Genomic DNA, 24,868 nt, shown 5'->3' with positions numbered 1-24,868 from the left:
CATTCATTCCCGCCGGGAGAATTCCCGAAATCAGGCCCCACTTCCCGGCGGAGGCCGCAAACTTAGCGGGAGAACGTGACCATATAAGACAGCTTGATCCAGGCGACACCCAAATAAGGGATATAAACCAACGCATCAGATTGCTTGTGGACGAACACAAGCGGGCGAAATGGGAGGAGCACCTAAGAGGTTGTAACCTCTCTACCGGTGTGGGTAAACTTTGGTCCACCGTAAAGTCCCTATCGACTAAATCTTCCGCGACCTTATTTACAACATGGACGTCCTAAATGTCGACCATTTTGAACATCCACGTCGATGGAATTACGCTACCGACTGTCCTACACCCCAAAATCTTGGGTGTGACGTTTGATCAGGATCTACATTTTGGCGAGCACACAGCCGCAATTGTTCCGAGAATTCAGAGCCGTAACAAAATCCTCAAATCCCTCGCTGGCAGTACCTGGGGAAAAGATAAATAAACGCTCATGACTACATACAAAGCAATTAGCCAGCCGATTACGTGCTACGCGTCACCCATATGGTCGCCAATCCTAAAAATTACCCACTGGAAGAAACTACAGGCCTGCCAAAATACTGCTCTCAGAATCGCCACGGGCTGTCTTCTTATGTCCACAGAACACCATCTGCATAATGAGGCGAGAATACTCCCCATCAGGGAGAGAAATGAGATGCTGACCAAACAGTTCCTGTTGAATACCCAGAAACCTGAGCATCCCAACAGACATCTGCTTGATGAACCAGTACAGCCTAGGGGCTTAAGGAGTCATCTCCGTAAGCATTTTGAGGAAATACGGCACCTGAGAACCCAGCCGTATGAAGCGAAAAAACACAAGCAGGTCCTTGGTGAACTCCATAAACAGGCGTCGGACCTTTATGCCGGGAATTGCCCGGTGAATCCAGTACTTAAAGAAAAGTATCCAAAACTCGCGGAAGAGGAACGCATACTCCCCAGGAAAACGCGTGTCACTCTTGCTCAACTTCGTTCTGGATACTTAAACTCTTACCTATCCAGAATCAACCCCGACATACAAAATGTATGCCCCGCTTGCAATGTGTCCCCACATGACACCAACCATATCTTTAATTGTAATGTGGAACCAACGCCTGTAACACCCCTTTCCTTATGGTCCACCCCTGTTGAAACGGCAAGTTTCCTTGGACTACCGTCAGAGGATATTGATGACAATTTGTGATCGGTCGCGGCTATTAGGTGGGGCGAAGCATTGCTACAACAACAACAACGACAGGGGTCCCTTACTTCCTCTGCCCAGTACCCTTCTCCACTCTTCTACTCCGTTTTCAGTTGTATGGTTTCCCAACACGGAGTTCATTGAATCAGCACTACTCTCGCTCCCCGCGTCCGACGCATCGCTTTTGGCTTGTGACTCAGTCCTCCCATTATCACCGTCCTTATTCGAATTAGATAATGAATCGTTCATCTTCGTCGTATGACCATCTGCCCGACAGGGCGGGATCAGCGGTTCAGTATTATGTACGGGAAAAGAACCGTCCTCCACAGCAGCGCTGCGATCTTACTTTATCTGCCCAAATAAAGAGTTGCACCACCGACGCGAATTCCGCCAAAAATTTCAAGAACGCAGAGCTTATTATCAGGCGGCTGAATGGATTCTCTGGTATACAGACGGCTCCAAACCCAACAACAATCCGGCCAGTTATGCCGTCGTCGACACAAAATGTCTCATCTTAAAATTGCAAACCCTTTCAGAAACCTCATCTTCGTTCACAGCAGAAGCCATCGCTATCTATAACGCAATTACGATGGCGCAAGAAAAAGCCTCTAAAATTCTTATTTGCACCGACGGTGCTTCGGTCCTTAAAGCAGTCCAAAATCCAATCCCTAACTCAAAGAGAATAAACAAAATAAGAGATTGCTAATTGATGAGCAAAAAATCAGGCTATTATGGATACCTGGACATGTAGGTATCCCCGGCAATGACGCAGCAGACCTAGCCGCTAAATCGGTACTTATGGCACCTGTAACGACATGCAACATCATAGAGAAAAGAGATAGCCGTCGCACGGTGGGGTATTTGATCAATCTAGCTGGCCAAAATTAAAACAGCAGTTATTTCTGTTCAAAAAGTGGTTGCCTCACTTCATTGTTATGAAAGGAAATATTTGACAGTAAATTCACGGTGTTCCGCGCAGAATTACTATGGATCGGGATCCCGGTTTCGGTTGGACCCAGGGTCATTTTTTTGGCATTACATGAGATATGTCAATATGGGTATCAAACGAAAAGTATTTTACTCCGCATTTCTATTGACATTTTTAATAGGGGTTGCCACTTAGGGTTGGTTTAAAAAAAAAAGGAATATTTTGAAAATTTTGGCCAGCTAGATTGATCAAATGCGTCGATTCATCTTAAATCATCTACGCCATAAACGCACGCAAGAAGTGCAATACTACCACCACCACCACTACAGCAGCATTAACCTAATCCCGGAAACCCCAAATTATCGAACAGATATTTCCAAAGGGCACATAAAAACTTTTTCACATATTCGTCTTGGTCACACACTTTACACGCACCAATACCTCCTATCTGGAGAACCAAAAGCGTCTTGCCCATTCTGTCAAACGGATCTATTATAAAAACATATATTCATGGACGGCCCTGACCTCGAAGAAACCAGAAGACGCTACCTAAAAAGCAACTGGATTGAGCTACTAAAAATAACGACGAAAATGAACATAGCTTCAATCAATAATTCCGTCAGAGCCATTAAAGCACATATCTAACAACATTTCTTTAAAACTTAAAAAAAATAAAAAATGAATCGATATAACTAATTCCCATCGAGCTGATAGCCCTGGCAGCTAATGCTCATTAGACATATTAGTTACGTTCCAATGACGCGTGAACCAGATATGGATAGAAATTTAACATGCAAATGCAACAACAAGGTTGTGATCCTGATATTTATCTGGATCAATTTCTGATCCGTATAGCAGTTCTCTTCGTTTCATTTTCTGTAGTAGATTTTTTGACAGCTAACCACTTTTGAGTTGGTAGCACTCATGGCTCAACTATATGGTTGGCTCATCTCTACAGCAACAACAGATTGTCAAAATCAGCGCGTTGGTGTTAGACGAATGAAATGGAGTGAAAACATAAAACTTAGCAGCTTTTGTGTGTAGTAAGAAAATGTTGTCAATGGCTTCATTTTTAGTTTGCCATCTCCTTCCGACAATCCCTACTCCAGTGAAATGAAAAAAATAAAATCAGCTGATGAGATGAGCCAACCATATAGTTGAGCCATGGTAGCACTGAAATAAATATGTGTACATATGTGTATACATAAAAGATTTCGCCATATTTAAAAGCAAAAACACGGAAAGAGTAAAAAACTTGAAGAAAATTTAAGGAAAATAAATAGTTTGTTTACGTGCGTTTCTTCTTCTTTTTTTTCAACAAAACAGATGTTTTATCGTAGTGCTACCAGCTCTCATTAATTTGATCCAGATCGTTCCAATGAGATTTGATCGTGAGCTTGAGCTCGATAACTCAATGGAACGCTCCTGTTAACTTGTTAATTTATTTTAATAATGTTGTGCGATTTACATAGGATATCTAACAATTGTTTGGAAAATTTTTCGCTCGTATGTTTAACAGCTAAAATATATAAAAATTATTGCAATAGAAAGTGTAATATTTGTATAAACCAGGCATGCCTAACCAACGAACCGATATTATTTCGTTACGATAATCAACGTTAATAAACGAAACAAAGTCATTTCGTTTCGTTTATTAACGTAAGAGCGTCAAATTAACGTTAATATTTGCAGTTGAAGTTGGCGATTTTCCTGTGGTTGTTGTAATGTTGTTTACCCACAAAAAAAATTGTCAACATAAGTGTTTTGCGCGGATATAGTTTTCGTCTCCAAACCGGTGTTGGACCCACCCAGGGTAATTTTTTAGGTAATAGTCTGGTTGAGGGGTCGACTGCTAATACGCGTCCAAAAATATCGAGAGGAATCAAACGACGCGTCTTGACATCAGTATTAATAATCCGAAGGCGGTAAATAAAAATTTTTCATTTTTAATTTTTTTATCCATAATACTATGGATCCCACCCCCGGTTTCGGAGGGACCCGCGGGTAATTTTTCCGTTTTTCGTTAATATCTTTTGAACGAGTTAACATTTTTATTTTCCGCCTTCGGATTATTAATACTGATGTGAAGACGCGTCGTTTGACACCTCTATCTTTATTTTTGGTAGAGTATTAGCAGTCGAACCCTCAACTAGACTTTTACCCAGTAAATTACAAATAAGGGTAACGTTTTACAAGACGGTGCAACACCTAATTTTTATCAAAAATTATCAAAGGTGGTGTAAAAGACGGCCTTCGGCATCGATTTAAAAAAATTCCCCTGGGTGGGTCCGACACCGGTTTGGGGATCAAAACTAAATGCGCGCAGAAAATCTTTCTGCATTAGTGTGTGTACAACAAATCTGGCAAAAAACAACAAACACATGAAAATTTTAACCGATTTGTTGCTTATATCTTTTGACAGAAATAAAAATTTAAATTTCGGATTCTTAAAACGGAGATCGAGACGCGTCTTTTGATACCACCTTTGATAATTTTTGATAAAAATTAGGTGGTGCACAGTCTTGTAAAACGTTACCCAAATAAGTAAACTGAAATAAAGAGAAATTATATGGTTACATTAAATTATTAAAAATCAACAAGAATCTTTAATTTGTGACATTGACTCGATACAGTATGGATGGTGGTGGAGGGGAAACTTGCGGTAAATTCAAAAAGAAATTTACTAACGACGAATGTATTGGTTGTGAAGGGGTATGCCAAAAGTGGTTTCATGCTAATTGCGTGAACATAACAGCAACGGAGATGAGGATGATTTTAAGAAATAAAAACCTGAAATGGATGTGCAATGACTGCAATGGCCAGTATGTAAATATGGTAGATACTTCCGTGAAGAAAATTATGAGTGACATGATGGAAACAATGATGGTAGTTATCAAAAAATAGTGACAAGCAAGTTAACCGAGATAATGAAGAAACACAAAAACACTGGCAACAACAACAAGGAAAACATGCCATCATATGCAAAGAAGGCTGCGGAGAGAAATGAAGAAGTTATTCTTATACAACCAAAAAAACAAAGTCAAACAAGTGAAGTGACTAAGAAGGCATGCAAAGAAAAATTGAATCCAACAGGAATGAAAGTTGGAATTGAAAATGTTAGAAAAATAAAACATGGTGACATTGCAATAACTTGCAAGACCAAGAATGAAATTCAGAAAATAAATAGTGAAGTTGTAAAGAAGATGGGAAAAGAATATGAAGCAAGATACCATAATGGAAGAAACAAAAGTTAAGAATATACGGCGTTGAAGATGCATTGGGAGATAGAGAGTTATTATAGGCAATGAAAAATCAAAACCCAGAATTAATCACTGCAGAGTCGGAAATCGAAGTAAAAATAAATAAGAAAACAACGAATGCAAACATATTTGTCCTGGAAGTGATCAAGTAATCAGTAGCGCCGCGGGGCTCTTTTTTCATGGCTTCATTTGTTTATATCGGACACTTATTTAGACGGTTGAATGCACGCATATTTTTTTATTAAGAACTCAAATTAGTCTGAAGCTTGAAAAAAATTGTCAAAATAAAGCTCGTGGTCTTAAGGATACTCTAGAAGTTGAACCATTGAAGTAATGACCTTTTCGCTAAAACCAGTAAAATCTTTCTCAACCAGGTCCCTTTTCCCCTAATAAAGCTCAATATTATAACAGTTTCAGTCTCTCCACAGGCCATGATCCACTGCTTTAAGCCAAAACGTATTAGCTTTCCTTTGATAAATTGCTTTAGGAAGTGACCTCCGTAATATCTTACCATGTGCTCATCTATAGACAATTGTTTTGAAAAAACATTTAGCATTAAAAAAATTTCGTTCAGCTTTTCAATCAGTGGCTTTATTTTGAAGTCCTTTTCAGGAATACCACTTCGAATGTTTTCGTTGTTATTGAAGTGCAAAAATCGTTTGATTTCAAGGTATCTATTCCTTGGCATGCAGTTTCTTACAATTTGAATGTCAGCGTCGTCGTCTGTGCACCAATACATCCTTTCACTGGGTAAACTGTGGTATGATGTAAAAATCAATATGCCAAGAAACTTACGAAAACATTCTGAAGAATGGGAGAAGTTATGGAAATTGCATTGGTGTGCATAGCGCACACTTTCGTCAACTATGTATGTGTTGAACTAGCGAATTGTCAAAAAAGAATTAAAAAATTTCAAAAAATGTCTCCCTTTGCTGAAAATTCTATCGAAAATTGTTACTATAACTTGCATCAGTATGAAGCCATCGCGATGTGCAGGTTGGATTTTCTTCTTCCAGCTTTGTCTTTTCGAAGTTGTATTTCCCCGAAGTCGATATCTTTTTCATTTTCAGTAAAATGAATTTCTACTTCGCCTTCATGAATATCTTCACAATCAGTCAGGGTATCAGCATCTGGAGGCAGTTGCACTATATCAATAGCACTTTCGTCATCCATTTCTGCCTCCTCGAGGAGTATTTCTAAAATTCCTTCAATTTCATGAAGTTTTAGAGCTCTTTGGCTAAACAGCCTAAAACGACAGCGAAAAATATTTACAAAATTTGTGTACATAGTGCCCAATGCTCCCAATTGGGAACACTGGAAAAACGTTGGAATTGTGAAATGTCAGCAATTTTCTTGCCACAAAACTAGTTATTTTATTTACTTACGTCACAATCTGGCACTGGAAGAAAATACCACTTAAATTTTTTGGTTAAATCAATAAAAGTTTGCAGATAAAATCCTTAAATGAGAAAAATGTGCCACTTCCGAGAATATTTGCTTGCTACTGACCACGTGATGTTGTTGTTGTTGTAGCAATACTCGCCCCACCTAATAGCCGCGACCGATCACAAATTGTCATCAATATCCTCTAACGGCAGTCCAAGGAAACTTGCCGTTTCAACAGGGGTGAACCATAAGGAAAGGGGTGTTAGAGGCGTTGGTTCCACATTACAATTAAAGAGATGGTTGGTGTCATGTGGGGACACATTGCAAGCGGGGCATACATTTTGTATGTCGGGGTTGATTCTGGATAGGTAAGAGTTTAACCTGTTACAGTATCCAGAACGAAGTTGAGCAAGAGTGAAACGCGTTTCCCAGGGGAGTATGCGTTCCTCTTCCGCGAGTTCTGGATATTTTTCTTCAAGTACTGGATTCACCGGGCAATTCCCGACATAAAGGTCCGACGCCTGTCTATGGAGTTCACCAAGGACCTGCTTGTGTTTTTTCGCTTCATACGGCTGGGTTCTCAGGTGCCGTATTTCCTCAAAATGCTTACGGAGATGACTCCTTAGGCCCCTAGGCGGTGCTGGTTCGTCAATCAGATGTCTGTTGGGATGCCCAGGTTTCTGGGTATTCAACAGAAACTGTTTGGTCAGCATCTCATTTCTCTCCCTGATGGGGAGTATTCTCGCCTCATTATGCAGATGGTGTTCTGAGGACATAAGAAGACAGCCCGTGGCGATTCTGAGAGCAGTATTTTGGCAGGCCTGTAGCTTCTTCCAGTGGGTAGTTTTTAGGCTTGGCGACCATATGGGTGACGCGTAGCACGTAATCGGCTGGCTAATTGCTTTGTATGTGGTCATGAGCGTTTCTTTATCTTTTCCCCAGGTACTGCCAGCAAGGGATTTGAGGATTTTATTACGGCTCTGAATTCTCGGAACAATTGCGGTTGCGTGCGCACCAAAATGTAGATCCTGATCAAACGTCACAGCCAAGATTTTGGGGTGTAGGACAGTCGGTAGCGTAGTGCCATCGACGTGGATGTTCAATATGGTCGACATTTGGGGCGTACATGTTGTAAATAAGGTCGCGGAAGATTTAGTCGGCGACAATTCCAGGTTTCGCGAGGCTAAAAAACTGGAGAGATCAGGGAGATAGCCGTTTATTTTATTGCATAGCTCATCGATCTCTGGGCCTGGGCCTGTGGCCATTATTGTGCAGTCATCGGCGTAGGAAACGATTGTGACTCCTTCCGGTGGTGAAGGTAGCTTAGATATGTAGAAATTAAACAAAAGTGGGGATAGGACACCACCCTGTGGCACCCCTTGTTTATTTCTCCTTGGTTTTGATGTTTCGTTTCTGAATTGCACCGAAGCCTGCCGACCACCCAGATAATTTGCGGTCCACCTTTTAAGACATGGGGGAAGGGTAGGCCCTTCCAGGTCTTGCAGTAACGAGCCATGGTTGACCGTATCAAAGGCTTTTGATAGGTCTGGCGCTACGAGTACTGTTCTATGGTGGGGGTATTGATTCAAATAAGGGAGCAAAATGGCTTCAAGCGTCTTTGCCACTGGCGATAGGAGAGATATCGGACGATATGACTCACCTACGTTAGCTGGTTTCCCAGGCTTTAGTAGCGGGACCACCTTGGCCATTTTCCATTTCTCGGGTATGACAAAGGTGGAAAGAGACAGGTTGAAGACATGCGCTAAATATTTGAAACCCTCTTTCCCTAGGTTGTTAAGCATCGGCATGGCTATGCCGTCTGGGCCCACTGCTTTGGATGGTTTAGCGCGATCAATGGCGTCCTCAACCTCTCTAGCGGTGATGGTGATTGGTGACGCGCTGAATTTGTGTTTATGTGCGTGTCTATTGGCTCTCCGTCTATCTTTGTCGACCGTAGGATGCATTATATATTGTCGGCAGAAAGCGCTCGCGCATTTTTTCGCATCCGACAGCACCTTATCGCCAAAGGCGATGGAAACTTTGTCTTTGTGCTTAGTCGGATTCGATAGGGACTTTACGGTGGACCAAAGTTTACCTACACCGGTAGAGAGGTTACAACCTCTTAGGTGCTCTTCCCATTTCGCCCGCTTGTGTTCGTCCACAAGCAATCTGATGCGTTGGTTTATATCCCTTATTTGGGGGTCGCCTGGATCAAGCTGTCTTATAAGGTCGCGTTCCCTCGCTAAGCTCGCGGCCTCCCCCGGGAAGTGGGGCCGGATTTCGGGATTTCTCCCGGCGGGAATGAAATGTGCCGAGGCGGATTCAATGACCTTACGGAAGGCACGCTCCCCTTGGCGGGCATCAATCGGGAGAGGGAGCGCAGCAAAGCTGCTGTCTGTTGCAGATTTATATTCTTCCCACTTTCCTTTTTTGAAGTTTATGAAAGTGCGTTTTTCGGTGACGATGAAGTCGGCGGTACGCTCGAACGAAATAAGTATGGGCAGGTGGTCGGATGCCAATGTTACCATCGGCTGCCAGTTGACGCAGTTTACGAGTTCTGCGCTCACGATTGAGATATCTGGCGAGCTATGACAGCTTCCTACCATACGTGTGGGGGCGTCTCCGTTTATTGTGCAGAACGTCGTTTCTTCTATTTGATCCGCCAACATCCCACCCCTACTGTCCGCCCGCAAGTTTGAATGCCATAGGTCGTGATGGGCATTGAAATCGCCTAAGATAATGCGATTGTTGCCAGTGAGTAAGGCCTCGATATTAGGGCGGTATCCACTGGGGCAACAGGTGACAGGAGGGATGTAGATGTTGATGATTTCTAGATTTGCATCGCCTGACCGGACAGATAGGCCTTGACGTTCTAAGACATTGTCCCTGCGGTCGATGCCAGGATCAAATATATAATATTACACAGAGTGGTGTATAATAAACGCGAGGCCGCCTCCATTTCCGCTCTCGCGGTCTTTCCTGTGGACATTATACCCAGAGCAGGTCTGCAATGCAGATCTTGCTGTGAGTTTAGTCTCTTGAATCGCAGCAATGCGGATGTTGTGCCGCTTCATGAAATCGACTATCTCCGTAATCTTCCCAGTTATTCCATTACAGTTTAACTGCGGAATTCTGAAGTGCATGAGGGGTGACGCCGCCACTCAAGGGGTAAGTGACGGGTGACTACGCCTAGGTTGTGGAAGGCCAGGACGCAATTGCTGTTGTGGCCTTGGGACTGGGCGCCCTTGGGCAAGCATTGGGGTACCCGGATGATTTGGGTTTGCGACCTGGCAACATGGCGCGATGAAACCCGTCGAGGGGTTGCCGTCGCGGAGACCAGAACATCAAGGAGAGTGGCACCACCCAAGGCAGGAGCTGCATTGAGCGGATGTCGCAAACCTATATATTCCGTGCTGGCAGACGGTGCAAACGGAGGTAGGGACTAAGCGTATGTTTCCCTGACCTGCACGATTGCTGCCAGAAAAGAGGGGGGAGAAGAAGACGGGGGCAGGGGCTGATGCTCAGCATTGCTACCAGCTCTACTACGAAGGTAGTAGTTATGAGTGGTATCAGCTGTTTGAGTTGTTGGCGCCGTGGGGCGCGAGCAGCAGCGGGTACTTGTTGTGGCTTGCTGAGCAGCGAGGCTGCTGGAAGGTAGTGGGGGGCGCTTAGGCGTAGGCTACGGGACGCCCTTGGGCGTGAGCAGCAAGGAGCCACAAAATATTTATAAAAGTTATGACCGTCCTAAAAAGATTCTTTTCTGGCAAATGCAGCAAAACCATTTCTCAGGACCGGGGTCAGGAGACGGACCCGGATTGGGTTCGATACCTTCCCGGAGTAAGAGAATATGTAGCAGTCCTGCTGCAAGGAGCTGCTGGGAGGATGACAATTTGTGGGAGGGACGAAACAAATTAAATGGGGTCACACTGAAATGACAGTCCTTGGTCGGGAAAAATCCCGAGTCGCTCCGGTACATAGAACCGACTGCCTTGGGAAGCGACTGACCACGTGATCGTTAGAGATCATTAAGAACAGCTGATTATATGCATAGATATGTGAGAATGTGTAAATCGTTATCAATTTTTTAATCAGTAGTTCTCATTCGGTAATATTTAATGATTTGTGCAAGTTCTTAGGAAACGCTATGACACACCTATCAGAGATATGCTCGCCACTCTAAATTGGCTAAGCATTAAACAGGTTTTATCATACGATGAATTTTATTAGAAACATAATAGAAGGCAACTTGCCTGATTATTTGAAAAGTAACATAAAATATGTAGGAAATGTTCATTCCATAAATACAAGAAGAAATGATTTTACTCTACCTGCTTATAGAACAGAAGCAGACAAATGTAATTTGTACTATAAAGGATTAAAATTCTACAATGAATTACCAAATGATGTTAAATCTAGTAACATAAGGGAATTTAAACACAAATTGTACAATTACTGTAGAACACTGCCATTCTAGTGCAAGATGGGCAAACTTTCGAATCATCGATAGCATTGCATACATCCCGATTACTCTACGCTGGCACTAAGAAGCTTTCCCACGTACGAAAAAAGTAGCCGAAGCTCATACTGTAACGCAGCACTCATCCTAGTAAGTGCATCGCCGTTCAGATGTTGCCTTCGCACTTTAAATACGTTAACAGCGTCAGATACAACTGGCAAAATCCTTGCATTGGTGTCATTCGTCTGCTACCCATCTCTCACTTCATTTGGGCAGTCAATAGATGCATATAAATTAATTTAATTAGATTATATATTAATTACTATATATAGGTATAAGCTAGGTTTAGTATAAGCTGTAAGAAATAAATAAATAAAGTAAATAAAATAAATGGGAACATTGGGCGCTAATGAGTTAAGGGAGACGAAATAGGTACGCTTGTGGGTGTTTATAAATCTCCAAGTTATAGTAAAGGTGAATTTATTGATGATTTCTGTTTGATAACGGAAGAGCTGTTAGATAGTAATAGAAAGGATTGTATTATTGGAGGAAATTTTAATATCGATTGGTTGAAAGAAGATTACTATACCAGAGAGTTTAAACCATGTGTTAGAGGAATAGGTATGAAATAAAATGTGTCAAATGCTACTAGAGTGACCCGAGACAATGAAACCCTGATTGACTTGGTCATAACTGATAATAGGAACTTAGAATGTACAGTATTACAAACGCCAAGGATATTATATACTTGATATTGATATTGGAGGGTTATTTAACTATGATAAAGATAACCAAACAAAGTTTCTTATGAAGGGAAGGATTGATTACCAATGGTGTTCAGAGTAGTTAAGAAATGAGAATAAGAGGATAAGTTAAGAAATGAAGAAAGGTTGAGTACTGATTGTGGGTGTAGGTATTAGGTGTTAAAACAAATACTAGCTGCCGGTATACAGCAGGGAAGAAAACCAAATATATGGGTTAAAACTAAACCGTGTCCATGGTATTCAGCAGACATAAAACAACATATGGTGGAAAGGGATATTGCTTATAACAGGTTTCTTCTGTTGAAAGAAACGGGATATGGGCAATTTGAAGCGTGGGAGCAATATAAGCAAAAAAGAAATACATTTATTAGCGTCTGGAGAAATGCGAAAATGAAGTATCATGAAGATAGTTTTGAAAAACTATATAACGTTTTAAGATATTTCCAAAGTTTCTTCGGGTCTTTCTTTAAAGTTGAGTCTAAGCCAATGAATAGCCTGATAATTGAAAATGAACAGGTATTTGATGCTTTTGAAATAGCTAAGAGATTAAATCAGTTTTTTGTCGGTAGTGTGGAGGAGATAGTTCAAAATATACCTAATGTAAATGGCGGCCCCGTGGTGTGATGGTAGCGTGCTCCGCCTACCACACCGTATGCCCTGGGTTCACACCCCGGGCAAAGCAACATCAAAATTTTAGAAATAAGGTTTTTCAATTAGAAGAAAATTTTTCTAAGCGGGGTCGCCTCTTGGCAGTTTTTGGCAAGCGCTCCGAGTGTATTTCTGCCATGAAAAGCTCTCAGTGAAAACTCATCTGCCTTGCAGATGCCGTTCGGAGACGGCATAAAACATGTAGGTCCCGTCCGGCCAATCTGTAGGGAAAATCAAGAGGAGCACGACGCAAATTGGAAGAGAAGCTCGGCCTTAGATCTCTTCGGAGGTTATCGCGCTTTACATTTTTTTTTTTTAAATAGCTATGAAATGGAAGATAGAGCTGGATATGCTGCGTTATGTGAATTCCCAGAAGTAGATAAGGAATCTATTACAAAAATAGTAAAAAACTTAAAAAATACGATGGGCCCTAATGGAATAAGTTGTGATACAATTAAAAAACTGTGGGAAGTGATCACCCACCACTAGTCCCTAGTATTGTACAGCAGTCACACAAAGAAGTATGCCGCATGCACTAAAAACGTCAGTGATTGTGCCCATCGCCAAAATCAAGGGAAGTGTGCATTGCAATGACCTGAGGCCAATTAATACCCTTCCAGTGATAGAAAGTCATTGAAACTATTCCACAAGAAACATTGCTTAAGCATATATCTGAAAATAGAATACTTACAAATCACCAGTCAGGCTTTAGAGAGAAACACAGTACAGAATCGGCTTTGCAACTAGTTATAGAAGACTGGTTAAGAGCCATTGGTGGAGGTGAAGGCGTACTAGCAGTTTTTCTAGACTACAAAAGAGCATTTGAAGCTATTAATAGGAATTTGTTGTTGAAAAAGTTAATGAAATTATATAACATCACTGGAAGAGTTTATGAATGGATAGAAGATTATCTAAGTAACAGATATCAAACTGTAAGATTTAATAATAAAGTTTCACAGGAGAATAAGTAAAACATGGTGTTCCACAAGGAAGTAAATTAGGTCCGTTGTTGTTCATAATGTATATTACTGATTTGTCAGGAGTATTACATCATTGCAAAATACATACGTATGCGGATGATACACTGATTTATTTAAGGAAAAAGGATGTGCAAGTTGGGCTTGGAAAGATTAATGAAGATTTATTTACTGTATACGAATGGTTCTGTATGAACCAATTGTGTGTTAATGTGCAGAAAACAAAATATATGGTATTAGGAAAGACCAGATTTAGGGAGGAAACTGAAATGAGATCAGTTTTACTTTCAGGGTCACAGCTGGTACAAGTATCTAGGGGTAATTATAGATAATAGTTGAGTTTCAAAGAACACGTTGAATATATAAATGGCAAAATAGCAAAGAAAGTCAACTTGCTGCGTAGATTGAGAAAAAATATTTCGAAAGCAGGTAAAACTACATTATTTTAAATGATTTTGGTGCCTCATATAAAGTATTGTTCTACAATACTATTGATGGCAAGTAAACAAGCAATATCCAAGTTGCAAAAAAAATTTTAATAAAGGTATGAGGGCAGTATTGAACAAAAGTCATACTGAACGTGTTCAAATATGTTAAGAGATTTAGGATATTTATCGATAGAAAATGAAGTGAAAAGAGATGTACTAACTCTGATATATAGAGTTGAAAATGGCATATTACCTGAATATTTAGAATCTTTAGTTAGAAGGAACTCAGATGTACATCAGTACCTAACTAGACAGGCAAATCACTTTCACTTGGAGCATGTACGTACAACTAAGGGCTTAAAATCGGTATTTAATAATGGAATAGCAATGTATAATGCCGTCCCATATGAAATAAAAAATGTAAGAACCGTTGCTTGTTTAGGGAAAAGATAGGTCTCTGGTTAGATGCTAATGCAATGGCTGATGATTTATGTGATACAAAATAATATTTAATAAATCTAGTTATTTGAGTGTTTTACTATAATTAAATTTAAATATATAATAATATATAATTGTATAGAAATTAATTGAATTAGCCGTAGGCTACTTTTTAATAAATAAATAAAAAATAAATTATAATAATAATAATAATAATCTCATACAATTAATACACAGACACGAGTCTTCCGGGCCTAACTTAGTTGTGGATACTGTGACAGGCTTAGCTCTTACTTATCCAGAATCAACCCTGGCATAAGTATTGTATGTCCTGCATGCGATGTGTCCCCACATGACACCAACCATTTTTTCAATCCCAATCTCCCTGTGGTCCGCCGGTGTTAAAACTGCCACTATGCTTGAACTCCCTTAAGATGATTTTGATTACAATTTGTGAATGGATTGCAGCACTGTTAACCCAACACCAGTTTACAACTAAGGCATGACGTGGCTGAATGCGTTTGTAACACTTTAACCATCGCAGGCATTGTTTACTATATAGTTTGGCAGCTTAGATTGAGGTTATGTTGCGAATCGAGTGGAAGGCAGTGGAAGTAGGCAGTCGAATGACATATAATGAAGGAATGATGTTCGGAGTTTTTTCAAAATATGCCCAAAATCCTGAATCACAAAAGGGTGTGTAGTTAAGTACGAAAATGAAAAAATGTAGTTAGGTTTTGCTCCTTTTTTAGCAGGAGATTTTCATTTTAAAAATGTATTATACAAACCAATGTTCATTCTATTACTTTTTTAGCAGAACATTTTCATTTTAAAAATGTAATATATAAACCAATGTTCATTTTATTACTCATTTTATCTATTGGGCTTCGCATATACTTTATAATAACATAATTTTTATTTTTACGATTTATTCCTCAATGAAAAAAAATGAAACACGTATAAATGTAGCAAATACTCATGTTTTTTGCTTCTTACTTTATGTTAAAAAATAACTCTGTGTTAAAAATAGCAGAACTAAAATCTCAATGTCATAATACTTTTATCGTTCACAAAATCGACATGAATACAAAATTATGTTTTTATTTAGTTGAACGGCGATAGAAACTCGTTTTTTTTTCTAAAACGCAAGAAACTTCAGGAAGAACGTAAGTTTTTAATGATTTGTGTGTTGCTTCGACGTCGGCGTTGCGTTGTTTAGGGATTGAAGCAATTAAAGCGCGTCAGATGTAGACGCAACGCAAGTGCCAAAACGACGCAAAAGTCACCTTAAGCGCAGTTGCTTTACGTGTTACTTATTATTAATTAAAAATGTTGGATCTTTTACAAAGTTAAACTTAGGCAAGATACACACGAGGCGTAGCTTCGTAGAAGCTTACAAAATATGGCATGCAGCTAAGATCTCTCTACGCCTCAAGATTTCCTATGCTGTGCCTAATACGCGTCTCTGAAGCTACGCCTCGTGTCCATCTTCTGTTAGCTTATATTTCAAAGAAGCATTTTTTTTGTTTTAAACTTTGTTCATAATATTAATGTACATGTCTACTACTATGGCAGTCGCTTGCATACTACTATTTCATTATTTAAAAAAAAAATTTAGTTCCGAAAAATGCAACCTTGTCACTTGCATTCTCAAACATGGTTGCCACACCATGATTTCATTTGGGGCCAAAATTCATCGACAAAAGGAGCAGATTTCAAAAAAGGACAAAATTTTAGTTTTATTTTATTGGTATACAAACAATTCGGCAAGTTACTAGAGTGTCATAATCGTTGTAAAAAGCAAACATTGTAGGATGTTTCCCTAGTTTCCTATATAAAATTTTAATAAAGGAGACATTTGGCTTTAGTTCAAACTGCACAAACAAAAAAAAGTGTACCTTTAGGTAATACATTTTCAAATTTCTAGCATAAGTATGTCTTTCATCAATAAAACGTTGTAAACCTAATTTTGCTTGATTGCAATGAAATAAAATGTATAGCGCAGTTACGTTTTAGTAAGGAACGGTTAAAAAATTTGCCTTGTGGCGAACTGAGTAAACCATAAATGAAACTAAGCAATTGTGTTAATGCTATTTTTATAGATGCTTACTTTTCCCCTAACAGCTTAAACTTCATACCAGAGCCTAGATTCAGTGTGAGTTTTGAACTCAGACTAAAAATCAAGCGTCTTAAAAGTTCCAACTGTATAATAACTGAAAACCGATCGAAATATCTAACCACTAAAACAAGTATTTTTTCTGATAAGTCCGTTGTTTCATCGAAAATTAATGACAATGTTTGCCCGAACATTCAACACTTCCCTATTTAATGCCTCGCCTAAATTATCTCCCAAGTGAAATTTCATTGTTCTGCTACATTTTATTGATAGAGCAATTTTCGTGGTAAGAATTCCATTGAAGTAAATTGAAAATTATATGTGGATAATAGATTTGCGGAAAATTTTATTAGCAGTATTTTGAATTTTTGTTTCAGTTTAAGTGAAAAAGAAATAAACGTACCAAAACCGTGCCGAAAAAACCAAAATTGAGAAAAAGGGACCAGCGGACCATATGAGGTTGGAAGGGACCATTTTTGTTCCAAATGGAATGAAGTGACAACCGTGTTCACAAATGCAAGCTTCCACATCAAATACATATATGTACATATAAGTATGTACTTCGACATTACGCGTTGTGAGGCAAAGTATTGTTGCATAAAACCTTTTTGACCACCACAATACCACAGATTAAGTATAAAATTTCACAAAAATAATAAATTTTTTCGAAAAATCACACCGAATAACTGCAGCCATTGTTTACGAATTTTGAAACAATGAGAATGGCAAATACGAACGTGTATGAAAAGTAACGTCAAAACGCATATGCACATGTTTGTATTTATATGCACGAAAATGCTTTAAAAACGCATGAAATTTTTAAAATAAAGTTGAAAAAAAACGATGAAAAGTTTAATATAAATAAAGATTCTTTTAATAACAAAAAACGCCTTATATATTCAATATATACATAAATTCGTAAGGATTATCTCACTTTAAAATTTAAGCTAAATAATCTGAAGTTTTTTTTGAAACTGAGTCGAGAACTGTGCGTGTGAATGTGCGAATTTTCACCGATCAGCTGTTAGTTGCGCTACTTGGTAAGATTTACAATGATCGCAGGAGTGCGGGTTCAAATCCCACACCCGGGAGAAAAGGCTTTGAAGAGATTTACAAGGTATAATAAAAACAGTTGTCGCCTTGTCAGTCCTGATGTCACATTGTTTAAATTTTTCACAAATTATTTAATAAAATAACAAAAACATTTTAACAGCAATATATCGGTACCAGCAATATAGAAGTATTACAAAAGTATATGCCGCATACACTAGATGCCTTCGATGCAGGTTTTCAAAATTAATTATCCTGGGGTTATCAATTTCTTATTGCTTATATAAACAACTTGAATAAATGTAAGTACGCACCTCAAATCCTTTGGACTGAGCCCAGATATTTCCATCATGTCCAGCAATACAAGCCTTTGTTACACAGTGCGAAGCCAGAAGTTGGTTATCAACATAATCCTGCCAGCTCATGTTTCTTGATTTTTTGGTTTTAGTGCTCTCTGTATATGGAAGTTGGTTGGCGTGAAGTCAATTACAAGATACGAAAATACGATTCCTCGGATATGACGAAATTATCTGCAAAATAGAAAATAAGTTGATTTGAAAATTTGTTTGAGTTAATCGACTAGACCGTTCACACAGTCATAAACTGAATCGTCGATATTCGAGTAGTCGCCTGGGAGCGGCTAATCGACTACTCGACTTACCGTTAACCGAATACTCATTGGAATTTTTTTCCATAGACCCAATTAAATTATTATTTAAAATTTTTGTATTGAAAACCTTGCCTGAATTAAAAAATTTATCAAAAACGGTGCTATCTAGCAACAGGCAATATGTAACAACAAACGCTTTTCTTTTTTTATTGAATAATTTTTTTCTTATTACCACCCACGTAGCAACAGCGACAGCGCATAACACATCGTTTACTATATATTTTGAGGTTATGTTGCGAATAGAGTGAAAGGCAGTCGAAAGAAGGGGAATAATGTTCGGAGTCAAGGCGAATTCATACCAGGTGGTGGCAAAGCGAACTCAACCAATTCGCCGTGCAGAAGAATGTCAAGTCAAAAGAAAATTTTCATAGATTCCGATTAACTGACATATTGGTGTACAAGGCGTTGTATGGAAAATTATCAAGAAGCAATCAGCTGTTGGGATAACAACACCTGGTATTGAATTCGCCTTGCTTCGGAGTTTTATCAAAATTTGCAAAGCTGATATCGGTTATCGAAGCATAAAGACACACCTTTTTGAGAATTAAAATTAATAAAGAAAAATCTTCTTTTGAATTACATCAAATTGCAATCGAGTGTGGAATCTGAGCAAGAACAGAAAGGAAAGCGAATATTTGACATGGATAGTGATACGGGAGATGAGCCTAAAAAAAAATAAAGAAAAAAGAAAAAGAGGAGCAACAGAGACAAATTGGAGTCGGAGAATAAAAAGAAAACATCTAAAGATAAATCGATCGAAATTATGGATGAATCAATGGAATCCGAGCAAGAAAATGGTAAGGTAAAGGAGAAACCAGTAGACATACAAGAAAATAGACTAGAATACGGAGACCATAAGGGTCCATTTATAGTTTATGTTGACAAAAACGAAAGAAAACCTATAAACAATGTGACTTTAGCCATGCTTTGCACGAAGCTAGGTATAACCAACATAGATGTGAGCAAAGTTGGATTTGGACGTTGTAAAATAGTCGCAAAAAGCAGGTATCATCTAAGATATTCCTGTAGACATAACAGATGAAGAACTGAATGAATTCATAAAATCAGAAATTCCAATAAAAAAATTCAAAGGCTGCTAAAGGGATCAAAGGAAGATAAAAAATCCACGGAAAGGGCTAAAATTATATTCAAAGGCGATGTGCTGCCAAAATACATCAACCAGCTGCCAAAATGCATCAACTAAAATTACAGTAAAACACTATATAATGGTACCACAGTGCTACAAATGTTATAGATATGGACATTTTGCTATGCACTGCAAACAACAACAGCAAACGTGTTATAAATGCGTAGAATATCACGAAAACAAAAACAGTGCAGACTGTACAAGCACTAAATGTGCAAATTTTGGCCAGAAACTTGTTGCAATTGCTAAAACCTGCCCAGCCAGAGAAAAAGAGTATGCAATCAAAAATGCAATGGTTGCTGAAAACCTGACTAAGCTAGAAATAAAAGCTAGATACCCACATCTGTTTGATAAAAAACCGGAAATGAAAATACAAAACTTTAACAAAGAATTCCCAAAGATTACAACTGAAGAAGCCGCAAAGTCAATACACCGATATATGCCGTATTCAAAAACACTATCTAATAACGCTCAAGTAAGTAAAACCAATAAATTCACCCTAAAGGACAGAATAAATCTTCAGAAAAATGCCCAAGCACAATCGACAAACTACGAAAAATGTATTAACAACCTTAATCAGGAAATAACTAAGCAAATTTCTCAGTGGACAAAAGACGTCCCACAACCAGTGAGAGAATTTTGGAACAAGGTTTGGAACGATATCAACAGATTCAACAATAACACTGACATAGCCCTTTTAAAAAACTGCAATCATGGCACTCAAATTAATTGAGTATAATATCCAAAGTTTAAAAAAAGATACTAACAAAGAGGTACTAGAAATATATTTAGAACACAACAAAATAGACATTGCAGCTATCTGCGAGACGTGGATACTAAACAATGCAAGTACAAGTTTAAACAAGTAAGGAAGGCTAAGTTCGGGTGTAACCAAACTTTACATACTAAGCTGAGAGCTTTGGAGACAAAATAAGGGAAAATCACCATGTAGGAAAATGAACCCAGGGTAACCCTGGAATGTGTTTGTATGACAAGGGTATCAAATGGAAGGTATTAAGAGTATTTCAAAATGGAGTGGGCCATAGTTCTATACGTGGACGCCTTCTCGAGATATCGCCATAAAGGTGGACCAGGGGTGACTCTAGAATGTGTTTTTACGATATGGGTATCAAATAAAAGGTGCTAATGAGTATTTTAAAAGGGAGTGGGGTTTAGTTTTATAGGTGGACGCCTTTCGAGATATCGCCATAAAGGTGGACCAGGGGTGACTATAATGTGTGCGTACGATATGGGTATGTACAAAATGAAAGGTGCTAATGAGTATTTTAAAAGGGAGTGGGCCTTGGTTCTATAGGTGGACGCCTTTTCGAGATATGGCCATAAAGGTGGACCAGGGGTGACTCTAGAATGTGTTTGTACGATATGGGTATCAAATGAAAGGTGTTAATGTGTATTTTAAAAGGGAGTGTGCCTTAGTTCTATAGGTGGACGCCTTTTCGAGATATCGCCATAAAGGTGGACCGGGGGTGACTCTAGAATTTGCTTGTACGATATGGGAATCAAATGAAAGGTGTTAATGAGTATTTTAGAACAGAGTGGTCCTTCGTTTATAGGTGGACGCCTTTTCGAGATAATGCCATAAAGGTAAACCAGGGGTGACTCTATAATGTTTGTACGATATGGGTATCAAATGAAAGGTGTTAATGAGTATTTTAAAAGAGCCCTATAGGTGGGCGCCTTTTCGAGATATCGTCATAAAGGTGGACCAGGTGTGACTTTAGAATGCGTTTGTACGATATGGGTATCAGTTAAAGGGTTTTAAAATGGAGTGGCCCTTAGTTGTATATGTAAAGGCGTTTTCGAGATATCGACCAAAATGTGGACCAGGGTGTCCCAGGCCATCTTCTGTCGGCTACCGCTAATTTATTTATATATGTAATACCAAGAACAGTATTCCTGCCAAGATTTCAAGGGCTTTTGATTTAGACCTGCAGAACTTTTTCACTTTCTTCTACTTAATATGGTAGGTGTCACACCCATTTTACAAAGTTTTTTCTAAAGTTATATTTTGCGTCAATAAACCGATCCAATTACCATGTTTCATTCCTTGTTTCGTACTTGGTATAGAATTATGGCATATTTTTCATTTTTCGTAGTTTTCAATATCGAAAAAGTGGGCGTGGTCATAGTCGGATTTCGGAAATTTTTTATACCAAGATAAAGTGAAATCAGATAAGTACGTGAACTAAGTTTAGTAAAGATAAATCGATTTTTTCTTAAGTTATCGTGTTAACGGCCGAGCGGAAGGACAGACGGTAGACTGTGTATAAAAACTGGGCGTGGATTCAACCTATTTCGCCCATTTCCACAGAAAATAGTTATTGTCGTAGAATCTATGCCCCTACCAAATTTCTCAAGTATTGGTAAACTTTTGTTCGACTTATGGCATAAAAGCTATTCTAGACAAATTAAATGAAAAAGGGCGAACCCACGCCCGTTTTGAAATTTTCTTTTATTTTTGTATTTGGTTGCACCATATCATTACTGGAGTTGAATGTTGTCATAATTTACTTGTATACTCTAAATATATTAAATTTTTTGTTAAAATTTGACTTAAAAAAAATTTTTTTTAAGTGGACGTGTTCTTCATCCGATTTTGCTAATTTTTATTAGCACATATATAGTAAAAGGAGTAATGTTCCTGCCAAATTTCATCATGATATCTTCAACGACTGCCAAATTACAGCTTGCAAAACTTTTAAATTACCAATTTTTGTTGTTATATCGGCCTACTGATTTTAAGATCGCGGGTTCGAATCGAGCTCAAGGCCTAACAATAATTTTTTATCATTATTATTGTTATGATAAATTTTTTCTTAATTGAAAAAATTTTTAAATTAGAATAGAAGAAAGAAAAAATTTTTTAGACAACTGCCAAAGCTCGTTGTATAGATCCATTTCGGGAACTGCTAAATTCCTTCATCGGCAACGTTTAGGCGCCGCTGCTATAACCATTCAGCCACCACAGCGGTTTTTTGTTTGTCTTCATTAATCCTACTTCTATTCTGGTTCGTGCCAATTGATATTCACACCACTGCGACATCTGTTGCAGAATAGCTGTGAAAATTGGACTTGTTTGTTGGCAATGCTGCCAAAGTGTCATATTTTATTGACACTTGTTTTCCCCCGTGCTCTGGGATGTATTAACAATTTTTGTTGTTATATCGGCCTACTGATTTTAAGATCGCGGGTTCGAATCGAGCTCAAGGCCTAACAATAATTTTTTATCATTATTATTGTTATGATAAATTTTTTCTTAATTGAAAAAATTTTTAAATTAGAATAGAAGAAAGAAAAAATTTTTTAGACAACTGCCAAAGCTCGTTGTATAGATCCATTTCGGGAACTGCTAAATTCCTTCATCGGCAACGTTTAGGCGCCGCTGCTATAACCATTCAGCCACCACAGCGGTTTTTTGTTTGTCTTCATTAATCCTACTTCTATTCTGGTTCGTGCCAATTGATATTCACACCACTGCGACATCTGTTGCAGAATAGCTGTGAAAATTGGACTTGTTTGTTGGCAATGCTGCCAAAGTGTCATATTTTATTGACACTTGTTTTCCCCCGTGCTCTGGGATGTATTAACAATTTTTGTTGTTATATCGGCCTACTGATTTTAAGATCGCGGGTTCGAATCGAGCTCAAGGCCTAACAATAATTTTTTATCATTATTATTGTTATGATAAATTTTTTCTTAATTGAAAAAATTTTTAAATTAGAATAGAAGAAAGAAAAAATTTTTTAGACAACTGCCAAAGCTCGTTGTATAGATCCATTTCGGGAACTGCTAAATTCCTTCATCGGCAACGTTTAGGCGCCGCTGCTATAACCATTCAGCCACCACAGCGGTTTTTTGTTTGTCTTCATTAATCCTACTTCTATTCTGGTTCGTGCCAATTGATATTCACACCACTGCGACATCTGTTGCAGAATAGCTGTGAAAATTGGACTTGTTTGTTGGCAATGCTGCCAAAGTGTCATATTTTATTGACACTTGTTTTCCCCCGTGCTCTGGGATGTATTAACAATTTTTGTTGTTATATCGGCCTACTGATTTTAAGATCGCGGGTTCGAATCGAGCTCAAGGCCTAACAATAATTTTTTATCATTATTATTGTTATGATAAATTTTTTCTTAATTGAAAAAATTTTTAAATTAGAATAGAAGAAAGAAAAAATTTTTTAGACAACTGCCAAAGCTCGTTGTATAGATCCATTTCGGGAACTGCTAAATTCCTTCATCGGCAACGTTTAGGCGCCGCTGCTATAACCATTCAGCCACCACAGCGGTTTTTTGTTTGTCTTCATTAATCCTACTTCTATTCTGGTTCGTGCCAATTGATATTCACACCACTGCGACATCTGTTGCAGAATAGCTGTGAAAATTGGACTTGTTTGTTGGCAATGCTGCCAAAGTGTCATATTTTATTGACACTTGTTTTCCCCCGTGCTCTGGGATGTATTAACAATTTTTGTTGTTATATCGGCCTACTGATTTTAAGATCGCGGGTTCGAATCGAGCTCAAGGCCTAACAATAATTTTTTATCATTATTATTGTTATGATAAATTTTTTCTTAATTGAAAAAATTTTTAAATTAGAATAGAAGAAAGAAAAAATTTTTTAGACAACTGCCAAAGCTCGTTGTATAGATCCATTTCGGGAACTGCTAAATTCCTTCATCGGCAACGTTTAGGCGCCGCTGCTATAACCATTCAGCCACCACAGCGGTTTTTTGTTTGTCTTCATTAATCCTACTTCTATTCTGGTTCGTGCCAATTGATATTCACACCACTGCGACATCTGTTGCAGAATAGCTGTGAAAATTGGACTTGTTTGTTGGCAATGCTGCCAAAGTGTCATATTTTATTGACACTTGTTTTCCCCCGTGCTCTGGGATGTATTAACAATTTTTGTTGTTATATCGGCCTACTGATTTTAAGATCGCGGGTTCGAATCGAGCTCAAGGCCTAACAATAATTTTTTATCATTATTATTGTTATGATAAATTTTTTCTTAATTGAAAAAATTTTTAAATTAGAATAGAAGAAAGAAAAAATTTTTTCTTTCTTCTATTCTAATTTAAAAATTTTTTCAATTAAGAAAAAATTTATCATAACAATAATAATGATAAAAAATTATTGTTAGGCCTTGAGCTCGATTCGAACCCGCGATCTTAAAATCAGTAGGCCGATATAACAACAAAAATTGTTAATACATCCCAGAGCACGGGGGAAAACAAGTGTCAATAAAATATGACACTTTGGCAGCATTGCCAACAAACAAGTCCAATTTTCACAGCTATTCTGCAACAGATGTCGCAGTGGTGTGAATATCAATTGGCACGAACCAGAATAGAAGTAGGATT

The 24,868-nt window shown here is 38.4% G+C and overlaps 1 protein-coding gene across 3 annotated transcripts in view; it reads right to left on the bottom strand.

Annotated features, from left to right (window-relative positions):
- The window catches only part of chic (profilin chic), a 252,626-nt gene that overhangs the window by 202,472 nt on the left and 25,286 nt on the right, over positions 1–24,868 (bottom strand). For all 3 annotated transcript variants that reach the window (XM_067766077.1, XM_067766075.1, XM_067766076.1), the window contains exon 2: positions 17,977–18,192. In XM_067766077.1, the coding sequence (XP_067622178.1) occupies positions 17,977–18,087 (111 nt within the window). In that variant the 5' untranslated portion in view covers positions 18,088–18,192. The remainder of the gene's footprint in view (positions 1–17,976; positions 18,193–24,868) is intronic.

Source organism: Eurosta solidaginis, chromosome 2 (genome assembly GCF_040869045.1).
Source record: "Eurosta solidaginis isolate ZX-2024a chromosome 2, ASM4086904v1, whole genome shotgun sequence".
NCBI lineage: Eukaryota > Metazoa > Arthropoda > Insecta > Diptera > Tephritidae > Eurosta > Eurosta solidaginis.
This window is presented reverse-complemented; position numbering and strand designations above follow the sequence as displayed.